This window comes from Dendronephthya gigantea, unplaced genomic scaffold (assembly GCF_004324835.1).
Source record: "Dendronephthya gigantea isolate DGI-Jeju-01 unplaced genomic scaffold, DenGig_1.0 000005F, whole genome shotgun sequence".
NCBI lineage: Eukaryota > Metazoa > Cnidaria > Anthozoa > Malacalcyonacea > Nephtheidae > Dendronephthya > Dendronephthya gigantea.
Window position 1 is genome coordinate 1,417,159 of NW_021163015.1, and position 24,697 is coordinate 1,441,855.

The window sequence follows — 24,697 nt, forward strand, 5'->3', positions numbered from 1 at the left end:
TTACGGGGCAGCGAGGAAACTCTCTAGAGATAATCATATTTAGAAATTATTATAGATGGATTGTTATGTATATACTTGCCAATGAGTGCTTTGAAGTAGCCACATTGAGTTTTTGACTGAGTGATGTCACGACCCTAGCAAGGTTTGCCTTGATGACAAAATTTTCATTTCCATATGAAGAGCCAAACGTTTCTCCTTAAAAAATCAACGAAAAGTATTGCAAATGTTTTCCTTGCATTCAAACTAATAGAAATAACAGCCTTAGTGACTTTTATTACAGGGTAGAGACCAATAGATTAAAATAACATATTGATTATCTAGTCATATAAAAGCCTACTCACTTAAAGATCTTTTGGCAATAGCGATCAATGGCTGTTCATTTTCAACATGCATATTTCGAACCAATCTAAAAAGGAAAGGTTTTATGCTGGAATCTACCTTTCAGGTTATGTTTAAAGCACGAAAGTTAGAGCCATTTAGTCAGAGTACAAAAGTTACATCGACTTATATATCCGTGTCACGTCTTGCATAAGTTTTCTTCACATTTTAGAAGTGAAAATTTGGATCTCCAGAATCTATTCTACACTGGAGTTCAAACACATAATTTTTTCCATCAATGCATTTGTAAAACAAAACAATTGAACTTACTTTACAATGGTTTCTGTCGCTTCAGACCTGACTCTCGGGTCATCATCTGCGAGCAATTCTAGCAGGACATCGCGAAAGAATGTTTGTTGAAGATTGAAACACGTTTTCTGATGACAAAGAGATAGTATCATTAGTTTAGATAGAGTCGTCCTGGGGGAGTCACCTCAAGGCCTAGGAGAAGAACATCCCTCTTTCATTAATTCTTTTATTAGGGGCGTACTTATTTACATCAGCTGCACGGCCGGGGGGAGTGAAGATGAATCAACTGCATGACCGGGGGGAATGAAGATAAATCAACTGCATGACCGGGGGAGTGAATCAACCGCATGACTGGGGGGAGGAAAGATAAATCTAGACTAACAATTTAAGAAACTGAAGTCTCTAAATGTCTGTTCACACGATCCTATTTGTTGGATTCAATTCACTTCTGAGGTATGGAATGTAGTCTGACATTAATCGTGGGTCGTGTGAACAGAACTCACCGTAGATTGCTCGGATGAAATGCAACTGGCTTGTTTTTCAAGGAAAGCGATCAAACTAGATTTTGCAATAGAAAAAAATCAGCCCAAATCAAATTGGAATTATGACTTGAAAAAATTAGTGCGTACCTGTAGTTCAGGTTCCCAATTATCTGTAGAAGTTCGCACTAAAGAGGATGGCATGAAAAGATATATTTTTAAACCCCAAATTCTTAGCCTAAGTGTTGGATTCTGACCCTATGATAGAAAACGGTTTTTCCGATAGTTTTGTTAATTTACCTTGACTAGCCAATATGAATTCTGTTTTAACCGCACCAATTTAAGACAAAGTTGTAGTGTCAGGGTTGTATAAGAACTTAGGCAAAGAGCTGGAAGACATTGCTACAAACAAAAAGAAAATCGCTTAAATGTGTAGAAGTAGCCTGCAACGCAGACTATATATTGGGGTATATACCCCCCATATATATATATATATATATATATATATATATATATATATATATATATATATATATATATATATATATATATATATATATTTATATATATATATATATATATATACCCCAATATATAGTCTGCGTTGCAGGCTAGTGTAGAAGAGGTTTCAGCTTTTTATACCGGAAATTTCTGATCACACCACTAGCTGAAAAGCATGCAGAGCTGTCACATGCGCTGGGGACGAATACTGAAACTTTACTGAAAGTCTGAAACAATACCTGTACTCCTAGACAGGCCAATTTCACGGTGAACGAAGAATCGTCGAGAAGTATCTTTTCCAAGACGCCTAACAGATCATCGATCTTCACATGATCTGGCGAGATGCGAAAAACAAGAATGGGAATAATTTCATAATTCCAGGTTCTTTTCGACTATGTGCACACGGTAACGTTTCCCAGCGTTTTCATTTTCGTTTTCATGCCAAAACGGTTTCAAACACCGTCAATTTACAATAAAAGTTAAAACTAATTTAACATATTGAGCATACTTTCCCTTGGATCGTGTGGACAAGGCGTCAAAGCGATAAAATAGATACAAACGATTTTGAAAACGCTCGAAAACAACGCCGGAAAGATTCATCGACTCACCCGTGTTAAGTTGATCACACACGTCAGAAGACCACGTTTCAAAGTCGTACCTAAATCAATACGAAATTGCGTTTAATGCAGTTTCAGACTCTCTGGTGGGAATCGATCCTGGGGCTTAGCGATTCCGATGCAGCGCTCAAGTCAACTGAACTATACAGTTATTGACTGAACTACAGTTGTGTATTCCAATTGCCGGGTGTTGACTGCAGAGTCACGTGTATAAAATGGGGTGATAGTATACTATGCGCAAACAGTTGATATAATCTTACCTTGATCTTACAAGAGAGGAATTAATAAAATTTCCTAACAACACGGCAAGGCTGCCTCGAATGGTAGGATCGTGATGTTCCACATACAACAACACTTCTCGTATCATCTGTTGGTAGCTCTCATCACCAGTCTCCTCGCCCTCTCCTGCTGGTAGAACACGCGCCAGAAATACTTGCGGATAGATCTTAAATATGGCACCCAAGCAGTTCAACGCGAGCGATTTAACACTGACGCGAACCTTGCGATCCGACAATATCTCGCCGCTCTTTCCCGAGAGTAGAAACGAACACATCACCCTTGCGCAATGAAGCAAAGGCACGCCTTCGCAAACAACCGGGTCGATGTTAAACCCGTCGTCGACACCTTTGCTTTCGTCGTTTTCAAACTCTGGTTCCTGGTCATCCATGGCTATTATCTCTTGTTCCTTTTCATCCCTGTCCAGCTCATCGGTCGAGCTGGCCTGGGTGAGAATACCGCTTGTGTTGGAGTCGGATCTGTGATGGCCCAAATTGCTGTCGCTTTCTGTATCCACAGAACTGGATCCTTCGACGCCATTCTCTGAAATTTCTGATGCTGTTTCGATACTGCCCACGGATGTGCTGTCCTCAGGCTGAGAGAAATGTCTACGCAGTTCTTGAATATCTGCAACGCTCGTGCCCATTTCTCCGTCCTTCACGCTCCCTCCATCTACGCTCATCTCGCTCAGCGGTTCCTCGATACCAGAATCTTGTTGCGACGCGAAGGAAAGCGAATCGATATCTTCCAACGATGTGCTAAGAAAACTCTCTGCGGGGAAATTATCTTCATTTATTACACGATCGGCTTGCCTTTCTCTGATGTACCGCGTGCAATATATCACATAAAACCCGCGAATTAGTTTATCACCGTAGCTTGTGTTGTAACAAAGTCAACTACTGGGGCCGGTTGTTCGAAAGGCGTTTAGCTTAAACGGTGGATAAGTCAAAGTTTAAAAATACTCTCATACATCTTGTGATTGACTGAACGTGCATCTTAAATAAATTAAATATGTACTTCCATTGAAAATTAAGCTATTCACGTCGAAATATTTCAGCTCAGTTGTTCAATAAAGAGGTAATTTTGTTTTGAACTTATCCACCGTTTAAGCTAAACGCCTTTCGAACAACCGCCCCCCGGAAACTTTCTAGAGCGCAAAATACAGCAGGTAAATATATACCTCGAACGTTTGGCTAAGGTTCTCAGCCTAATCTACTGGAATAGTGTGTAATTCAACTGCAAAGGGTTACGGACAGTGATTCTCAACAAACCTGAGCGATCCTTATTTGAAAACGCCGCAAGTCCTTGCTGAGACATAAGTTGATAAAGCAACTTCCTTGGTGGTGATTGCAGTAACTGCTGCAACGCTTCAAGGCCAGCAGTCACAACGTTGTGATCGCAATGTTTAGTCGAGAGCATCACCAATTTGTACATCTACAAAAACGGAGTGAAGATAAAGTTCCTGAGGCTTCAAAAGCAAGCCTCTGATTGATTGATGCAAAGGCGCGCATAATAGGGCTCGTTCTAGATATATGTCATATGACCCTTCCTCTAATAAATTTGATTTAAAAAAGACTAGATAATTTTCTGTGGTCGAGAATGGCTCATATAATGTGAAAAGTACTATTCAAGAAATGATTCAACGTTGAAAAAGATTCTTCCTGGAGTTTTTGGATATAAAAAACTTGAGATACCTGAAGAAGCTGTTTTTCTTCCTTCTCCAGCATTTCCTCGCTACCATTTCGTTTCTGTTGATGAATGACACCGAAGCTTCCACGCATGACAACTTCGTTCTCCTGTTCCTCGTTGCCAAGGTGAGGCACGATATGACGCAAGCAAAGCAAAGCACCACAGTATGCCGGCGAATTTTGATCCACTGAGAACGGCAACATGGACTCTGAGGTTTGAAGATTGATGAGAAGATAAGGGTCATAAACAGTCAATGACAATTTAACACTGGTGTAAGTTAGAGTTTTTCAGCCATGGGTGATATCATTCTTTCTATCAGTCCATCACGCATCGACTCACCCTTCTATCCATCCACTCATTTGTCCCTATTTTCATCCATTTTCCATCAATGTACCTATTTACCCATCACTTTATCAACCCTTCTATCTGTCCATCTACCTTTCTTTCTATCCAACTTTCAATCCACCCATCCATCCATCCATCCATCCATCCATCCATCCATCCATCCATCCATCCATCCATCCATCCATCCATCCATCCATCCATCCATCTAACTTCTATCCAACTATCCATCAATCTATCCCTTACCTATCATTCTATCCACCTACTTATCCTTCTACCTATCCATCTATTTATGCAACTGCTATTCATTTATCCAGTTATTCTATCCATCCACATCCATCCTTACCAAGCAATATGTTTATAACCCAGGAGAAGAACACTGAAGGTTTTCTTGCATGAAGACAAATCATAGTTATTGACGATGCTGATGTACGTCGTGTTTGCGCAGAAGTTGAATGGACGTTTTGAAGAAACGTTTTCAATAAAATCTATAGAAAACACATTTTAAAAATGTTCAAAAGCTTTCAAAGTGTGAACCTTCTGTGGCTTGTAGCTACATAAAAAATACAATACCTTCGTCTCTTTGTCATTCATAAATGCACCAAGAACTGGCATCATTCTTTTCATTGCAATTGCTAGTGTTTCCTAAAACAAGCGTTTGTGATGAGCTTCAAGGGAGTACTGTACAAACAATACATTACAACTAACAAAAGGATATAACTCTGGATGAATTTTTAGTGCTATCCATTGGTTTTGTAGGCCACTGAACTATACTGTACCTGGACTGACTCTTCAGGTCTAGAACATATTCTTGCCAAGCATGGTAAAAGATTTGTGATGAAAGGCCTGAAATCATAAGCAGGCTTGTTATCATAAATATGGCTCCTATAACACATTTCATTTTTAAACACTTATAGTATCTAAACTTGTACAGTAGGTATTTACCTGCATTTGTGGGGTCGTATTAAATAACAGATTTCAGTAAACTTTGACAATGCTGCTCTGAGACATCTTGAATTGCCATTCTACCAAAAATATCACATAAAGCACTCTTTATTAGGTTGTGCTCTCACAGCAGATTAACTTGATATATAAATACATATGAAACACACCTTTTTTATTTCTTTGTACAGTTCCACATGAATACGAGCAACGTTGCTATCCATAAAACCCTATTTTGGTTTGAAAATGATTCAAAGAGAAAGCTAAGGTGAATCTAAGTGAATCAGGATGGATTATTGCTATAGAAACATTACCTTGGTGATGCGATTAATGCAGTCCCCAGCCACAAGACGAACATCTGGCTCTGGATCATCACAGAACGAAAGCAGAGTTTCAATTGAGACTGCAATAAGCTTGCCAAATTCACCAAGATTTCTAAAGAAGAATGTCTCTGTAAGCTCGAAGAATAGGTCTCTTCTATACCAGATACATATGCGGAATATAGACACTAAAATCAGATATTTACATTGCTAACATACATCGTGTACAGTACCTCAAAAGTGGTGAGCATGTCAAATCCCCAATTATATTTAAATTAGTTATTCTATCCTTTTTAGAGAGTGTGGACTCTTTCTTTCTAAAATTTAAAAGAAATCAGAGCTTTTCAAGGTGAAAAGAACCTTTTTATAATATACAAACAGAGATGTATATTGTTTAAATGATCGATGTATTGTTTATTTGTTTATTTGCAGATGGTGATGTTTGAGATCAATTATTTTTATGCATGTTTATTCAGTCATGAATAACAGAGTACAAATTGTTTGTGACTAATTGCTATGGTGTTAAGAAGCTTTTGAAGGAATATTGGTATTGTGATAAAGTCTCACTATATGTGATGTACGTCCCATATATGCCATTCACATATCCCCACCCCATATTGTCATTGTATCGATGTGGTTTCATTATGAGAAAGCTTCTTTTATGGTCAGTGCCTCCTCCCTCTGTCTGGACAGCAGAATATAGCTTAATCTCAGGTTGGATCCAATTAGTCAGATTTGCAGGTTCCACTGTTATGTTACAAATTAAATGCACACCAATGTTGACCCAAGGAAGGTAAACAGGACAATTAATGACTCCTGCAATGCCCTCGGATGTTCCTAACTTCAGGAACCACTATGTCTAATGCCAGACAGCTTTGATTGCCAGCAGGAGAAGTGGTATTTCATTATATAAGAATTATATAAAACTTATTGCCAAATAGAAGTAACAAATGGCCACCTTTGAGTCGAAAGATATGTTGGTAATGATCGTAGCAATGAAGTTCAAAAATGATAGTTTCAGCATTGCATACACACAAAAAATGCCCATTTTCCTAACCATGACATTCATTCATCGTGTTGTGGTAAAGTTTATGTACTTTGTAAAAAATTTAATACTCTCTATAAACTGCAGATCAACTTACTTGACTGTGACAGCGACGTTGGGATCTGAATTAGACGTTCCATCCTTGAAGTTCTTTAAAGCTTCGAAGGCTCTCAGAAGCTTGTCTGCTACAGCCAGTGACATTACAAGGTAGCTACTTCCTACCTATTCACAAATCCATTTCACAACATGCAAATTCATATTGATCTGCAAAAACAACAAGTTGTGGCTGGCCGTGTGGAACTGGAAGCCTAAAGCGAGCAAAATTGATGCGCCTTAGCAGGGGGTGGAAAAAAGTATATATTCCTAAGGCATCGTATCTTTCTGTTTAAATTAATTTCAAAACATTCAAAGAAACCTTTGTATATTTTGCAAGAGTTTTAACAACCTTCTTATTCGTGAAGTTCGTTTCAGATTAGGTAAAAGAAGCCTTTTAAGTGACCTCACCTCTACCCGGTCGGGGTAAAATTGTCTTGTGTTTTCCTTTTCATTCGAGCGTCACCTTTCGCCCTTCCTCACAGACCAACCATTTATCTTCTTGCATTTAAATATCAAGATTGGAGGACTTTAAACACGTGAAAAGTTTTGCAAATGCGATCTTAGCCTTGGTACGACCTAAAAATAAAGCGCTGCCGATACCGGCAGCATTTAAACGGTGGGTATTGCTTTTAATTTCAAATTTCGGCAAACTTCGTACACCTCATATCTTTCAAATATTTGCCATTTCGAATGTCCACTTGATCGGGTTGCTGTAAGCATTTTTGGATCCTCACCGAATCGGACGGCGTTTCTGGCTCTTTTTTTAGGAGAAGGACGGAAAATGGATGCTGGAATCGAAAAATGGGGACAGGATAAGACTGGGTATCGGGCGACAGAAATGGTTTGTAATACACATTCTTTAAATTTTCTCTTTCAATCGACAATCGGCAAGTGAAAGGAAGCTTTGACTCCTTTTACGAAGGTGAACGCCTTCACTGCTATTTTTTGCATTTCCACATCAACACTGACTCGAAGTCATGCCTTACTAAGGGGAAGTTGAATTGGTTTTTTGAACTATACTTTGTTTTCGATCGTTTTTTTTAATAGTTTTATTACACTTTTATTCACCCGACTTCGCTTGGTCTTCAGATGTTCATTTCCTAATTGCGACATTAGGTTATTTAAATACGTGAAGTACTTCTACTCGATAACGTTTTAGGCGGCTTTTGTGCATCGCTAATGCAGTTTTCTCGTCGATTCTTGAAGCATTTACCTCCGGGAACACGATTTTACGATAAAATATGAAAATATTTCGACTTTTAAATGCGACTGGCTTTGTTTTCGTTTTTACGGAGCAAGGTCAAGGCCATTGAGTCGGTGTTGTTGTTTGCATATTTTCAGCTTCATGCTCAAACATCGCAGTTAAAACATCAGTGAAGTTTAAGCCAACGTTTATGAATCATTAAAGTAATATCATTAAGGGTTCAGCCTTTTTTGTCAGGTAGTTTTCCTACCCAATGACCCCAATTTCACCCATGTAACCTGTGTTTAATCTGTCTTACACATTACTGGCCATTCAAACACCTTTTTTCAAACTATCAGCCCACTTGATCAAAGTTGCTGATATCATATCACAAATGGCCTCTTAACTTTCACACATAAATATTTCTCTTGCATGCAAAATTTCCCAATTGAAATGCTGTGTCCATCCATCATTATTCCTTTAGAAAATATTGATGGACATTGTTTTAGACTAGAACCATGTTGATTGATTAATTGGGATATGATATTCACATAGGCATAATGTAACCAAGATAAATTATTTTCTTAAAAGGAATTATTCCTATTCATTACTAGGATTGCAGAACCATTCAGAAAATGGATGGCACTGTTCCCCAGAGTTCCCAGTTTCGCACCCTTTATTACTATACAAAGAATAATAGTAAATAGGTCTGGTTATGCCAAATGCCAACCTGCATGAACACTGTTGAGGGGGGTGTGACTATAAATCTGTTTTGCCTTGCTTTCAAAAGCACTGTATTACCAAAATACTTACATCCCTTCCAAACATCTTCCAACCTCCTGGAGAAATTCACAAACTTTTTCTTTATATGCTCTTCCACAAAAATGCTCTCTTTGCCATATTTAAGAGGGGTTGGCTGCACTATGGTACTCAACCTAAAATATACAACTATATATAAAGACCTATAATAAGCTGAGTATCTATAAAGAGACAAGTTGTGTAATAATTATGCAGCTCTCTTGAGAAAATAGGAATTGCAAAAGGTGAATATATAGTGAAATAGCAAAAGGGGGAAAAACGAAGCCCTGTATGGTGAATTTAGACGCATGCCCATGGCTGGTCAGTCACAATTCTCTAGAAGGTGCATTGAAGAAGCTATATTCCATATCCTCTCTCTCTCCGGAGGATTTTGCAAATTGCACAGATTTAGACTTTGCAGTTTGCAGCAGTGGTCTTAAGAGAAATTAGTTGGGAAACAACTCTATTTTAGGCATTCAGCTGCAAAGAATGGGCTTACATCAGCAATTTTGTTCTATAAAAATATCAGACAATCACAAGTTGCCTGGGGTACACGTTCAGGGGTGTTATGTCAGGTGTGAAGGGGGTGTACCTCCGTGATGGAAAGGATATGTCAGAGGTAGTCTCTGTGCTCCGTTTATACCAAGTTTAATTTAAAAAGGGCCAAGGGGGGATGTAGGAAAGTGTCATTTACTAGACTGGAGTTTTAAAAATACATGCGCACGTAATGCATTGTTGTGAAACGTGGCTACTCCACCGTCTATAGCCTGAACCGTTTACAGGCTGTAGTCTACAACGGGGACAAACGCTGATCGCAAATAGCTTGTAAACTGAACGTGATGCCATTATTATTAGACAAAGAAAAATAGCCTGAAAAGGGCGCACTCGGCTATCAAATAGTTGCAAGACGACCGCAAGATATTTTTTCCTATCAAACTGACAATATACTCACCAACATCACCCGACCATTTTTGTGCAAACACAGCGAAGTCAGCGAATACACCTCGCGTTTTGACTTGATTATGCATCATATGCTAATGAGGTTGAATGTTTACAAATATGAAGTACTTGATATTACTATCAGTATTAGCGACCATTTTACCTCAAATGATTTCCGATTCTGAATCGTGTTCTTCGCATAAGCCACATGGTCCTCTAATGCTTTGTTTCTGTAAAGTACCTCACACAATCGCTGTACATATATCACGTGCGCTTTTAGTTGGTTTTCTGTCTCCAGAATGTACGCCGGAACTCTCGTTTGCGCCCAGCTTTTTTTTTAAACATGATACAAATCTTAGAGAATAGAGACATAGAATTTGTAATTTGCAAATAGTGTGAGCAATATCCTCCTTTCTCCTCCGTCGCACGGGGACAGAAGTCCGGCGCATATGAGATGAACCTTTAGCTGTGCTATAAGATAGGACGGGCTGTTACTCAGAACTCTCTGCATTCGAGGTTAAATTGCTAAACTAACCGTCTGCGAAATTGATGCCTGATAACCTCTAATGTTAGTAGGTTAATTATATTTATAAGTTGTCTGCGGAGGATGTAAATAGTATGACTCATCGATCAAGTTTGTATTTTGTAAATAAACGTGACTCATAGATCAGCTTTCGTTTATCTAAGGATTAAATTCAACACAAAGTGTGCAGTATGTACACTATACTTATGTGTACGAAACAGTTACACATTGTCATTGAGGACTTCAAAGACTCCGGACGTGTATGTGTTACTGAAGTTTTAACATAAACAACGAAACCAATGAAGTCGCCAATAATGGTAATATTGTCACCGGCTTGTTGTGAGTGACATTTTATTCAGCCTACTATATTGAAATAATGTAAACATATTTCGATTGGCGGAAATTTTCACGAAGTCAAAGAAGTATATTGATCGACGGTGTTAGATAATCCCCGCACTGGCGTGAACAATGCCCGCAGTTTCCTTTCATTATGACGCTGTTTTCCGGCAGCGTGACCTCACAGTGATGTATTTCATTTCCCTATTCAATATGGCGACGTGTAACTTCTCCAGTAATGTGAAACGAAAGAAGATTGTTGGTCGTATGTGTTGTGCTGGCTCGCCTACGGGCCGCGTTTGTCCTAGCACGCAATATACAAAAGACGTCTCGTTACATTATTTCCCCGACAAACTAAAGGATAACAGACGTCACGAAGCGTGGAAGGATTTTGTGGCGAGATATCGACCCGCTTTCAAGCCTTCCAAGTCGAAATCGTCGTCGCTATGCTCGCTACACTTCGAAGATAGCTGTTTTGCCACTCGTAGAGATGTCGCAAGAGAACTAGGCATTCGGATTAGGTTAAATAAGGACGCTGTGCCGACTATTGATGCGGTAAATAATGGTTTAAAAGCGAAGGGAAAGACCGCAAGTGCAAGGAAGGTACGACAGGATAGCGAAAGTCTATAGTGTAGTATTTATATTCGACTGTGCACTGCGATTACTTTTCGTCGATTACATGTACGGATACGCTACCCGATATTAATAGCTTTAGTCACACATACATGCACGACCATATAGCTCGTGTCTCAAAGAACACAAATGCTAATCTATGCAAATTATTTACTGAACTTCTGGTCCAATTCGGCAAATTTTCACTTCGGGCAATCGTTGGAACATGTGGTGTTTCACCAGCTGCTATCTTCGTTTAAAATGACGCGAGTTCTTTAAAACATTAATAAAGTTGACCGCAATACATTTTGGGCTTTGTGTCGAAACTCGAAAGCACAAGTTGCCTGAATGTCAGCTTGAGGATTTTTCATATTCTGTTCCTTGACATTTCCACTACGAGGTAGATCGAAGGGAAGGGTTTTTTTGATAGGTTAACCTTGCTGAGTTTTTTATGTCTGCATGCACCGGAGAAAATTTACACGTTTCCTTCACAAGGGGCCTGCCTAAAGCCTAGTCCAGCCTGCTTTTTAACAAGGACATTGCGCCTGTATAGGAGCAACATGGCGGTTGTTAAGGACAGGAAAATCCGTTAATTTATGAGATGGAAAATATACCACCTCGTGAAGGAGGTTTGTCAAATCTTCGCGAATAGTCGAGCGAATGAAATTTGTCAAAATCAAACTTGTCAAGGGAAATTTGTTTATTGTTCACGCGCGAGCAAGTAAACTTTCTCAAGAAAAATTGTTGAGGAAACTTGCTCGTCGGTACAAGTCTTGTAATTCCGGGAGGTAGTCCGGTAGAGTGTTCATTGATTTGTATCAGATACGTATATCACTGGATAAATAGCGCTTGCAACATGCTACAAAACAGAATCTACTGATTTTTCCGGGCATATCTCTTTTATCCTATATATTGTACAATGATTTTGTGCACGTATAGTCGTAAGGGTTAAACCAGAACGGATCCATTGTTGTAAATTGAGTATTCTTTATTTTCCTAGCTTTTCCCTCCATTAACAAATACTGCAGTCGATGGCGGTTTAACATAACAAGTCTGACCCTCTTGAAAAAATCTCCTTCACTCACATTTCCGCCACTTCATGTTGATCAGCGTAAACGGAGCTTTAGGCTATCATCCATTTTAAGATATTACATGCTGAGCGCTTGGCCTATATAGTCGATTATCTATGGAGCGAATATAATATCCAAATATGATATCCGTCAAGCTTTGCTGTATTCGGGAAGATATTTGTGAAAGAATTATTATATAGTAATGCATCTTTTAAGATCTCTTTATAGCTCGCTTTGTAGATTTTGTTGCCTTCCAAACATCGATAGTCGATTAGCCTCTGTACTGTAATCGACTAAGGATTAGCCGATGTCTTTAGCTTCATGCAGTAGTTCAGGCAGGAAACCGTAAAGACAGAACAAATAACGAGCTCAATTTTCCTTTTATAGGTACCCATACAGAATAATAGCGATATCAGCCAGCCAAGAGTCCAAGTTTCCAAAAGGTGTGATATTTACATAGTATACGATATTACGACAATATCCAAATATCTCGTACGTTTCCGTTTTATCACTCCACAGTCCATCTTTCTTCCATTTCTTTTTCACTCAGTTCATTTGTTTTCGTTGCGTTTCGCCTTTCAGAAAACTCGCTCGCCTGGACAAACCACGTAAAGTTCTCAAATCCAAGACGAATATCTCTTACGAAAGACGCAACGACTCGAATCACATTCAAGGGCAACAAGTTTCACACGATGCCTTCCAGTTTACGTCCAATGATAAGGCGCCCGAAGTTATTGCTCTTAATGATGACGGTGCATTTATCGGAAGACATGCGTACAACTCGGATTATGGCAAATCAGAACTGTTTTCGGGTAAGTGTTTATTTTTGTGGTTTGATGAAGAATCGAGGGCAATTTATACACTAGTTAGACCTGGTCAGCAACTATCTGTCTCCCGGCATGCAGGAATCGAATTAACCTTTGTATCCATGTGCAAAGTCATTGCACTGCTCTGACCACCTTGCTTCGGCGAATGCTGCCAAGAGCGAACATGTGACTCATGTGGGTAAACTAATATGAAGTATCACCCCTTTGTACAGATTCTTCAGATGAGCTCCCCAGCGGTCCGCACGCTTTTGGCCTCGTTCCAGTCCGCGAGCCGCCACCGCCATCTCCAGTAACCCCGTGTCATTGCAACTGTCACACGCAATTGGCGCAAAAGTTTGCCGCCTTTGAGAAGAAATATACGCTGCTTCAAAACAGACACGATATTCTCCAACAATCGCACGACAAACTGTCCCAATTGGTCGAAGCTCAAAACCATCTCTTAGCCTGCCACACAGCGCCACCTCCGACTCGTGAAGCCCAGGAGACTTTTACCTCCCAGGAGAATCAGTACATCAAGTCTCCTGAAATCCTACCACCATCCTCAACGTCCCCACGAGAATCCACCCCGCTTCATGAATCATCGCACCCGAGACCCTTCACGGAAAGTCCCGACCTGCCTCCCGAGCCGTTGCCGAATCCCGACGAACAGTCGTATATCCTACCGAGACGGGCCACGGCTCGTGATATTATTCGCTTGTGGGAAGAGGGCAGCCGTACTTTCCCCCCGGTAAAGAACTGGACGCCTGCGCAAAAAATGAAGGCACAAAGCAAGCTGGCTCGTTGGAAGAGGATCATCGATATTCTAAAGACGGACTGTAATGGTGACATGGCTTTGTTTGAGGAAAGGTATTCAAATGGCAACGGTGATCTTTTGCCGGTCACAACAATTCTTGCCTTGCACGAGAATCAGTTGTCCTCGCAGTTTCTGAGCAAAGGCTACAGCAACGTAAAGCAGAACACGATTGAACTGAAGTCTCCCACTGAGATTAAGAGCGAGTTCGAGAACGAGCCCGGGGCCGAAGGTGGCATACCTCAGGAGGCGGCAATGCCCGACAACGAGACCACGAACCGCTACGTGTTACCACGAAAGGTGACGGCGCGCGACGTTGTCCATCTGTGGGACGTAGGCTGCGATGAATTCCCTGCCATCGCCACCTGGAACAAGGCGCAGAAGATAGGCCAGGAGACAAAAATATTCCGCTGGAAGAAAATCGTGGATCTCTTCAAAACCAATTGCAACTCGGACTGGGAGCTTTTCTGTGAGCGTTATTCGAACGACAAGGGCGAGTTGTTGCCATTGGCAACTATCCTTGCCAAACACGAAGCGATGTTCTCTCAAGATCACGTGAACAACGAATCACTTGCAACCCCGCGTAACAAAAATACAACATCTGTAACAAAAACGGCAACGAAGTCTGAAACGACACTTGTGACGACAACACCTGCGACAGCCCGGTCTCCCCCCTCACCCGCCTCCACGGCGAACACCCCCACAACATCTGATTCCCCGAAGCCCGAACAATCCGCGCGGGACTCGGAGGGCGTGATTCTGCCACGTAAGGTGACCGCGTTCGAAGTGGTACGGTACTGGACCGACGGTTGCGAGACCTTCGGCCCGGTCAAGGACTGGACGCGAACGCAGAAGATGGGTCAGGAGACGAAGATTAGCCGGTGGAAGAAAATCTACGAGATTTTCCGCTTTCAGTGCTGTAGAGACTGGGACGAGTTCTGCCGAAGGTACACGAATCAGCGCGGTGAACTGTTGCCAATAGCGACGATTCTGGCGAAGTACGAAGCTGAAAATCCGACCGGACCGCCGAGCTACAAACAACACGAGAACGAGTCTCACGACAATATCACTCCAGGCTTTGCGTCTCAAGTCATCGGGGACAATTGCGCGACGAGTTTCACCGACAATGGTTACACGTTGCCGCAGGCCGTTGACATTGAAATAACCGTTGCGGATACCGGGGAATACGTGTTACCTGAACATCTTACAGCCGTGCAAGCATTGTCTCTTTGGGAGCATGGGACGGACCAGGTGCCTCCCATGAAAAACTGGACCGAGGCACAGACACAACAGTTGGAACTGCTGGACAACATTCGCAGAATCGCTGAGATATTCGAACGGGATTGCGACAGTCATTTTCGCAGGTTCCTAGACAGGTTCTCAGACACAGACGGTGAGCTGCTTCCGATAGCTGGAATTATTTATTCCAAGCATTGTCGGAAGTATTCGCCGTTCTTTACGGAGTACCGAAAGAGTGCGAAGAACAGTCGTGCCAGGGGGGAGCAGTACGAGCTCCCGAAACGTGTCGGCGCTAAGGAAATCGTATGGTTATGGGATCACGGGTGCCGGGACTTCCCCCCCGTCAAGACCTGGTCGTCAGCGCAGAAACTACGCTACACGACAAAATTGTCGCGGTGGCGGAAAATCGCAGATATTTTTCATGAGAAATGCAACGGTAACTGGAGGATTTACGAGGAGAAGTACTCGAATGCCAACGGGGATTTGCTGGCGTTATCCACGGTCATTTCAATGCAGGACGAGATCACTGAAAACGAGAGTTACGCGTCGATGATTAAACGTTCGCCGAACCACAATGGCGAAGCTTGGCCGAGCGAATCCCGATCGTCGAGCATTGAAATGAACAACGTGGGTCACGATGAGGATAATGCGGAACACGGTGAGGGTAATATAGAGCATAAGGAGGATGATGAAAGCACCCCAAAAGGGAAAGCCAAAGAGTTTTGTCTTCCAAAGAAAGTGAACGCTTTGGACATCATTTACTACTGGGAAAACGGATTTGGAGATTTGCCGCCAGTTTCCGAGTGGAACACGCTCCAGAGATTTCGGCAACGAAGTAAGATCTCCCGTTGGAATAAAATCTACGATATCTACAAGTTTCATTGCCACGGGAATCTCGCCGATTTCGAGCAGCTCTACTCCGACGAGAACGGTCAGCTCCTGCCCGCCACGACCATCATTTCGATGTACGAGTCGCGCGTCGATGTGAACCAATACAACGATAATGAAACGCCACCGAGGGGGCCTGTGGTGCGCAAGTACGCCCTGCCTCGCAAGGTCGACGCAAAGGACATCGTTCGCCTCTGGGAAGAGGGGAACGAGCAATTTCCGCCCATCGCCGCGTGGACCAAAGCCGACAAGATTGGTCAGGAAACGAAAATATTTCGCTGGAAGAAAATTGTTGACATCTTTAAGAATCATTGCGACTGTGATTGGGAATACTTCGAAGACTTGTTTTCGAACGAGTTTGGTGATCTTTTACCCACTAGTGCAATTATTGCGAAGTTCGAGACAAGCTTTTTAAAACGTTAGTCGCGTAACGATCATTCTAGAATATGGTCTTGGGAAACTGGCAAAGTGCATGAGAAGTCGTTTCCTCGCGTCCCGTCATTTCGACTATGGTAAAATTTTATCATAAAAAGTTTTATCATACCGCGCGAATCCAGCGTTTGTCAAAATAAACTACTGCAGCAAGCACAATTTTAAATTCAAAGTATACCTGAATCGTTATGCTATAGACCTTTCTTATAAGACGTCAAACGATATTACACGAAGTTTGATTGGCTCGTTAGTTTTACGCCGGAGCCAATCATACGTCGTGTCAGATTTCGCATCCCGCGGTTGAGGTCATTATGAGAAAAGTATAATGGTTCTCAAAAGATGTTTTATAACTCAAATCTATTGCTAAAATTAAAGATGTTTTAAAAAGATGTAAATAAAATGTGTGCTGTTATAACCTATTTTGACTTACGCTGAATGTGCAACTGCTAAAATCGCAAACTACTAACAATTGACTCGCTCGAATAACAAAATGGGTGGTTAAGTTCATTTAATAGAGCTTTTTTCTAGCTCTGATCAAACGAAAACGAAAGACGCGATATCTGGGGCTGCAAACGAGGTGTGAAATGGCTTTGAGGTATTGAAATTAGCATATAACATGATCCTGGCAGTGGTGTAATCATCTCAACTAAAGCATGGCTTGTTTAGTTTCATAAAGACTTATTTCAGTATCTCAAAATCATCTTACATTTCGTTAAATCTCGGGTAACCGGGCTCATGTAAACAGCAGTCAGTAATTTTTTACCTTCGAGGTTTTTTGATTTGAAAATTTAGTTTCTCAAAAACGAATGAATAACTTTGATATCCGTGATATAAATGATGATTATTTTATACGAAGAAAGATGTACATTTTTTACTCAAATGAATTATACGTGTATTTTCAAAACTTTGTATTTAAATTATGAATAAAAATCGCCACAAACTCTCACTGCATTGACTGTCTGATTTCACTTCTTACCGCCAATTGTATCGCGTAACTCATACATATATACGCACTGAGTATCTACATTATAACTGCAGTTATTAGAAACTATTTGCGAAACCAAGGGAAAGCAGTGAATTTGAAATTAAAAGACGTTCTGTTGAGCGTTGACGAAGTTAATGTATGAGACGGATAGTACTATGGTTCCTATATAGACTATAGTTACCCAGAGTTGCAAAAAAGCTGCGGGTACCACCCGGAGAAAGGTTTGATTTAAATGCGGTTTGTGAGGAATGTTTAAAGTTGAACACTCTAATTGATCACATGCATGTACCAAAAAAACCAAATAATTCTTTATGCTGGTTGCCACTTGACTCAGTGTCGTAACGTCATTTTGAGGAAGGTTTTCAAAACTTGAAATCCTACCGGAGGAAGGTTTAACTCTTTTTGCAACTCTGTAGTTACCTAATCAAACCATTCTTTCCTTCGTCCTCACTGCACGAGCACAACTTACGTGCATGGGACACTGAACCACGAGTTTTTTGTTCCCAGACCCGTGACAGAATTTCGTAAGAAAAGTTCAGTTTACCTAACGAGGACCAAATTTGTGGAATAACATGTCTGTCCAAATATCTAGTGCGCAATCTTTGCATGCATGAGTGCGTTCATTTCTCTCATTTCCCAAATTTATATATATATATATATATATATATATATATATATATATATATATATATATATATATATATATATATACATATATATATATATATATATATATATATATATATATATATATATATATATATATATATATATATTACATGCATGTACGTAAATTCGTATGTTTTTCTCCATATCTTTATAACTATTGTATATATTATTGAGCATGTTTCAATATTGGGAAGAGCACAGATTTTACTTGTGAATGGACTTCGTGTTAAAATAAAGATGCATGTCATCATACTTGTATATATCAACGCGTAGTCTATGCGAGGGGAGGGGGCATATTCATATATTCATCAGACTGTAAAGACAATTGGTTTGAAAAGAAATTAATTCTGCATGCGTAACATGAATATATGAATATGACCCGCCTGCTTCCCCAATTATCGTGCTGGCTACACCATCCGCTTGTGGAACACAAACAGACGCCTGTCTATATATCGATGTCTATGTCGTAGATCTAGATTTTAACAGCGATGTGACAATGTTGTTCGTAGATGCAAGAGTAAACTCACTGGTGTATATATACTTGTTCACTCAAATCGTGACAATGATATATAAATCGTATTCACTTAATAAATCATAGTTGCTATTTTGAAAAATATTCTTAAAAGTGATGTACCTTTTCCAGGAAAACGATTGCTGGCTTAATTGCATGCCCCCATGCATAAAGCCGGTTTTCCACTAGCAATATTTTTTGCAAGAAGCGACATTTTACTTTTGTTTCAGAGCTCTCAACTGCAACCATCTGGAACAAATTGCTCAAATACAAAAGAATAATAAAGTCGCTTCGCGCGAAAAATATCGCTAGTGGAAAACCGTCTTAAGTGGCCCACCGACTACTCGATATAATGAATAAATAATGTAGTTTCGCGTTGCCAAAGCAATTATAACCTACAACATATCTATATAGTTTCGGTTTTAAGTTAAACGGTTTTTTATAACTCATATTGAGACCAGAGCATTATTGTAAAAGACTTGCGATTATAAAGAATCTTTGGAAGACAACGTTATGCCGAGACAAAGTACATACGTGGCGGTACTAAGATCCGTTCTCTGTCTCCCTTGTGCTGAGTATTTTTTCGATGGGGAAAACGATGGATGCGCAAGGTACTCGTGTGCTACAAGTCTATCTTCCTCGTCCCATGGTACGACATCAACGGTGTGTTCCTCGGGAGCGTGCGGTTTGTCCAAATCAAGCGCATGTATGGGATTGGGAATCACAGCCATGGTCCTGGGCATCAGCTGTGGCGTTGGTATGTGTACTTACCGTCATTATCGCGCGCCGCCTGTTGAAGTTATTGTCGTTCAGCCACCTCCAGTTCTCGTCGCTGCGGTTCCCGTTGTCGCTGTACAGCCAGCTGCATTCGTGGTGGCAACTTGAACTACGAGAAGTGAAAACCTTTTAACTGAACACCTTTCTATAATATAAAATCTACATTGCACCTTTTGACAATTGCAACAAGCATCAAACGGAAAAACGTTTGCGTCAATTATTTCTAGGCGTTGAGATAAACTTAATTTGCGTTCAGATTGAAGCATATAATAGAATAATAAAATGTTTAACTGCTGAAAAGGTGAATATACCGTATTTGGCTCCCAAAAAATTTGTAAACTAGCAAACTCCTGATTTACATTTCAATTTTTTGGGAAAAGAATTATTTTTAAAGGGAAAAACTAAATGGATATATCAACATCAGTTTAACAATCGGGATTTATTTGCAAATTGTCACGCTATATTGCCGTTGTCACGGTAACAACAACGCATTTTACTCGAAAACAATTAAGTTCGGTTAGCCCCATTTTTCATCTCACAAAACGATTTCGTAGAGGGAAATGAAAATTTTGAACGAGTTTCTAAAAATTCTGTGAAGCTGAAATTTTAAAACGTGATTTTTCGTGATACATATTTTTTGTTTCCACAGGTTGCAATACATTAGAGACCGTACCTTTAGCTTGACGTTTACGGCAAACGCCAAACCGCTAACAAAGTTTGTGTTTTAACCTCACTATATCTTTAAGTGTGCGGCAATTTCGTTTGTAATTTAGCGAAATTGCCGCCCACTTATAGATAGTGGAGTTAAACAGTGGCGTAGGAAGGGGGGGGCACTGGGGGCACGTGCCCCCCCAAGATTTTTCAAGGGACCAAAAGTGCCCTTTTTTTAAAAAATAATCCTTAGTTTCCCAATAATCCTTAGATTCAGAGGGGTTTGTGGCCATTTCAGAGGCCTATATCTCAAAATGTTCTCGGGGGAGCATGCCCCCGGACCCCCCTAGCAGTACAAAGCCCATGCAAGAAATGCGAATCAAACCGTCCCTGTATATCTTTATTAACCATTTTAATCGCCATTTTTATTAACCAAAAGTGCCCCAGACGCTGGTGCCCCCCCCCCCAACCTCTGGATGCTTCCTACGCCCTTGGAGTTAAAACACAAACTTTGTTAGCAATTTGGCGTTTGCCGTAAACGTCAAGCTAAAGGTTTCTCTGTTGTTACAACAACAACGGCAACGCTAAACGGACGTATTTTCTGATTGTGTGTTAATATAAATCTCTTCTTCTTTAGCAAGAAATCTCCTGCCAAAACTGATTTAAATCTAAAACATGATTTTGTCATATTTCCAAAATTGTCGGATGTGTCATAATAAATAGACCTCTTATGCATAATAACGTAACAAGCCGTGAAATTCTAGTCCTGCAGGGAATTCTGGTCTACTTTAGTAATCACGGCGGGAAATTTTGAATTTTGAATTTTTCGCCGGGACTATTAAAACCAGAATTCCCTGCAGTTGTCACAGCTTGATACGTCATTATGCATAGGGTTTATTGTTCATTTTTTTTCAATAACTTTATTCACGACAGTCTATTTAGCAAATCTCTTTTTTTTAGAGTCATGTACACCTGCATAAGGGTCAAAAGTAATTCATTGTTTACTAGATTGAAATTTGCTCACACATTTTATAACCGCTATTTGGGAGTTTTTCACAAGATCAATCGTAATTCGTTTTGTTAAACCTAGTTCAAAACTATTATTCCCAAAGAATGATTATTGCCACCCCTATAATATACCATGCATACTCCGGTATACTCGACCATGGTCGAGTCATACCATAATTCGGTCATAACATTCGAACATTGTCGAGTATTCCATATTCCGGTATATTCGATCATGTTTGAGTATACCATTTTTCGGCACATTCAACCATGGTCGAGTCAGCCATTTTTCGGTGCATTCGACCATGGTTCGAACAAGTCGTTTTCCGGCGCACTCGACCATGGTCGAGTCCGCCATTCGACCATGGTCGAGTAAGCAATTTTTCGGCACATTCGACCATATAGTATATTCGACTTTTGCATGGTGGAATATACCGAAATATAGACCCCATAGAAGTGTTGAAGTATGGTTCAAAACATCGCATCAGTTAGCCAAAATGCTCGGTCCACCCCTGGGCGTTACTGAGTTCTTTTACTTTGTTGTGATTCATGACGTTATTTTGAAAGACGATACCTTATATGAAGCTAAAACAAAAGCCACCTTATATATATATAGTAAATTTCAGAACCAAAATCTATGGGGAGAAATCATTTTGTGTGCGGCCCAACTTGTCCGCCGAGAAGGCCTTGGCGGTCATAAAGAATGCCTCCAAATCTTAATTCAGAAAGTTCTCAAAATTCTAAGATTTCAGAATGGTACCTGCACTCCTCATTTGCGAGACGCTCACAAATGCATGTAAAATATGCAATCTTCTCTCGACATCTGACCCTCTGACATCTGCAGTGGGATAATGTTTCCAAGAAATTCCAAGTAACAAGAGCGTAATTCCACGAAAAGTTTAATTTAACGCGTACGTATATAACGCCTCTCGGAGAACGAAAGTCTTGCAAGATTCCGCGGTTAAAATTTTACCCTATAAAACACAGTCATGTGTGAACGAGAAGAATCAGAAGATGACCTCGAATTATTAGGAATGATCTGCCATATGGGAGTAGAGTTGGTTTATATCCTTCTCTGCTGTCCTTGCGCTGAGCATTGTTTTAGCGGCGAAGACGAAAAATGCGCAAAGTACTCGTGCGCTGCAAGTCAATCTGGCGTGCTCAATGGCACGATAACAACAGTGTTATCCTCAGGAGCATACGAAGGCGTGTCGAAATCAAGCGCGGGCCTGGGATTTGGCATAACAGCTTTGGTTCTCGGAACCGTTGCAAGCGTTGGTCTGTGCGCGTATCATTATGGTCACTGTGGCACTCCGTGTGTGAGGTCGTCCAGTGTCGGAGCGGTTGCGGCTCCGGAGATTTTAAGTGCTCAGCTACAGCCTCCGACGGCCTTTTTCACGCACACTACCACCGACGTTTTTACAGTTCAGCCTCAGCCGTATCCACAGCTCATGACATCGCCGGATCCAGAGTTACAGCCGACATCTGTTGGTCCAGTAAATATACCCTCCTCCGCCTATATTCCTGAAGCTTGCACTGTTCAACCGCAGTCACATCCACAGCCCACGAACCACAGCCCAGAACCATGGTCGCCTTCCGTCGATGGAGCTGATATGTTTCTCGTCCATGCGGTCCCTAATGTTCACACTGTTCAGTCGACGCATCCAAATTCACCAGTGGGGTGAACAAGGCAATAACCTAACATACAATATAGACACAGAATACTCATCAGAAAGACAACTCCATTGTTTTTGCGTATAAGTGTGATTCGTCAGATTCGTCACTCAGCAAGCACCGTAAATAGAGGCAATCACCCCCCTGCCAATGTCTATTACCGCCATATCAAATACCGCCATTTACGGTATTTTGTGGTAAAAGGAGTTGTTCTTCTGTTGGGTATTCTGCATGTGCTTTAGTTCCGGCGAAATCAGTAGAATGCATCTACAACGCAAGAAAACACGATAAAACAATTTAGTATAACTGAATAGCTGTATTTGCGACATTATTTTACTACATTTGCAAAAATGCTTAACTAAGGTAGAAGAAAGGATGCAACTATATATTAGAACTTGGATATTGGAAAATAAGCAGTGTGGCGTGCGAGACGATAATTGGGGGGAGGTAATTATTTTTATATTCTGCCCGACGGATTTCTATGGTAGACCATTGAACTTACAAAATAAGTCCATCGGGCATAACTGAATATATGAATAATTACCCCCCTCCCCCCAATTATCGTTCTAGCCTGGCCACTGAAACTAAATAAATGCATGACATATAGTATATATAGTTTACGTGAAAATCAGTAAAATTTAGGGAAATAAGTGATAGCAGGGACCGCGGAGCGTTTTTCGTATTGCTGGGGCTCGGAACCGCGCGCCTGCTAGGAGAGTCTGGGAAAATTTTGAAACATAGGTCTCTGAAATCGCCGCAAATGCCTCTCAATTTAAAGATTAATGGAAAATGATAGATAGTATGTAAAGTTTCCAGCATGTTTGGCGCTCATAACAAACATTAAACAATATAACCATCCTTTAGTTATGATGTAAAATATTTTGACATGGATAACCACGCTGTTTTAATGGTCAAATGCTTGTCCTATGTATAAAGTTTCCAGCATGTTTGGCGCTCATATACAAACATTAAACAATATAACCATGCTTTGGTTATGATGTCAATTATTTTGAATGTTTTAATGGTCAAATGCTTGTCCAATGTAAAGTTTCCAGCATGTTTGGCGCTCATATACAAAACATTAAACAATATAACCATGCTTTGGTTATGATGTCAAATATTTTGAAATGGATAACCACGCTCTTTTAATTGTCAAATGCTCGACCTATGTAAAGTTTCCAGCATATTTGGCGTTCATAACAAACATTAAACAATACAATCATGTTTTGGTTATGATGTCAAATTTTTTGAAATGGATAACCACGCTGTTTTAATGGTCAAATCAAATGCTTGTCCTATGTAAAGTTTCCAGCATGTTTGGCGCTCATATACAAACATTAAACAATATAACCATGCTTTGGTTATGATGTCAAATATTTTGAAATGGATAGCCACACTGTTTTAATGGTCAAATGCTTGCCCTATGTAAAGTTTCCAGCATTTTGGCGCTTGTATTGCTGGTAAATTTGAGCGAACTAAAAAATATTCGAAATTAAAGACTAATTAGGGAAAAATTATTGGTGGGGCTAAAGCCCAGCGAGCCACCCTGCTCCGCGGTCCCTGTGCTATTGTAATAAGTCTAAAGAAAGTAACTTTATCATACTCCATAAAGCGTTAGATGAAGAAATGGTAAATGCGTCTAAATATAGCGTTGTTTGAGAAATGTTCTGGCTTGGTAGCCTGCTTTAGTACATGCATGTACACAGACTCTGTAACTTCAAATTTACGTATAATGAACTAATTCTATACGCTGCCAAGATACATATATATTAATGTTTGTGAAGTGTGTGCATATACTTCATAAGTGATAAATATCGCATTGGTTAATATAATTGTACTCCATGATTAGACATT

The 24,697-nt window shown here is 40.4% G+C and overlaps 2 protein-coding genes across 4 annotated transcripts in view; one reads left to right on the top strand and one right to left on the bottom strand.

The window, feature by feature from the left end:
• LOC114516287 (huntingtin-like) overlaps positions 1–7,421 on the bottom strand; it is a 22,175-nt gene extending 14,754 nt beyond the window's left edge. The window contains 20 exon segments of the mRNA XM_028535716.1: positions 80–195; positions 342–406; positions 649–755; positions 1,131–1,185; positions 1,257–1,294; positions 1,407–1,508; positions 1,847–1,941; positions 2,216–2,265; positions 2,485–3,271; positions 3,772–3,934; positions 4,195–4,397; positions 4,878–5,019; positions 5,105–5,176; positions 5,311–5,377; positions 5,477–5,556; positions 5,644–5,703; positions 5,788–5,908; positions 6,027–6,110; positions 6,936–7,146; positions 7,343–7,421. Coding sequence (XP_028391517.1) covers positions 80–195; positions 342–406; positions 649–755; positions 1,131–1,185; positions 1,257–1,294; positions 1,407–1,508; positions 1,847–1,941; positions 2,216–2,265; positions 2,485–3,271; positions 3,772–3,934; positions 4,195–4,397; positions 4,878–5,019; positions 5,105–5,176; positions 5,311–5,377; positions 5,477–5,556; positions 5,644–5,703; positions 5,788–5,908; positions 6,027–6,110; positions 6,936–7,039 — 2,511 coding nt within the window. The 5' untranslated portion in view covers positions 7,040–7,146; positions 7,343–7,421.
• Positions 7,404–17,500, top strand: LOC114516288. Of its 3 annotated transcripts, XM_028535718.1 has the most exons (5): positions 7,404–7,550; positions 7,702–7,775; positions 12,783–12,838; positions 12,978–13,207; positions 13,435–17,500. In XM_028535718.1, the coding sequence occupies exons 2-5, from the start codon at positions 7,716–7,718 to the stop codon at positions 16,560–16,562; spliced, it is 3,474 nt and encodes a 1,157-aa protein (XP_028391519.1). In that variant the 5' UTR covers positions 7,404–7,550; positions 7,702–7,715; the 3' UTR covers positions 16,563–17,500. The 3 variants fall into 3 exon arrangements, with proteins under 3 accessions (XP_028391519.1, XP_028391520.1, XP_028391518.1); XM_028535719.1 differs by having other exon boundaries at positions 7,506–7,775; XM_028535717.1 differs by lacking the exons at positions 7,404–7,550; positions 7,702–7,775 and adding an exon at positions 10,042–11,316.
• The last annotated feature ends 7,197 nt before the right edge of the window (positions 17,501–24,697 follow it).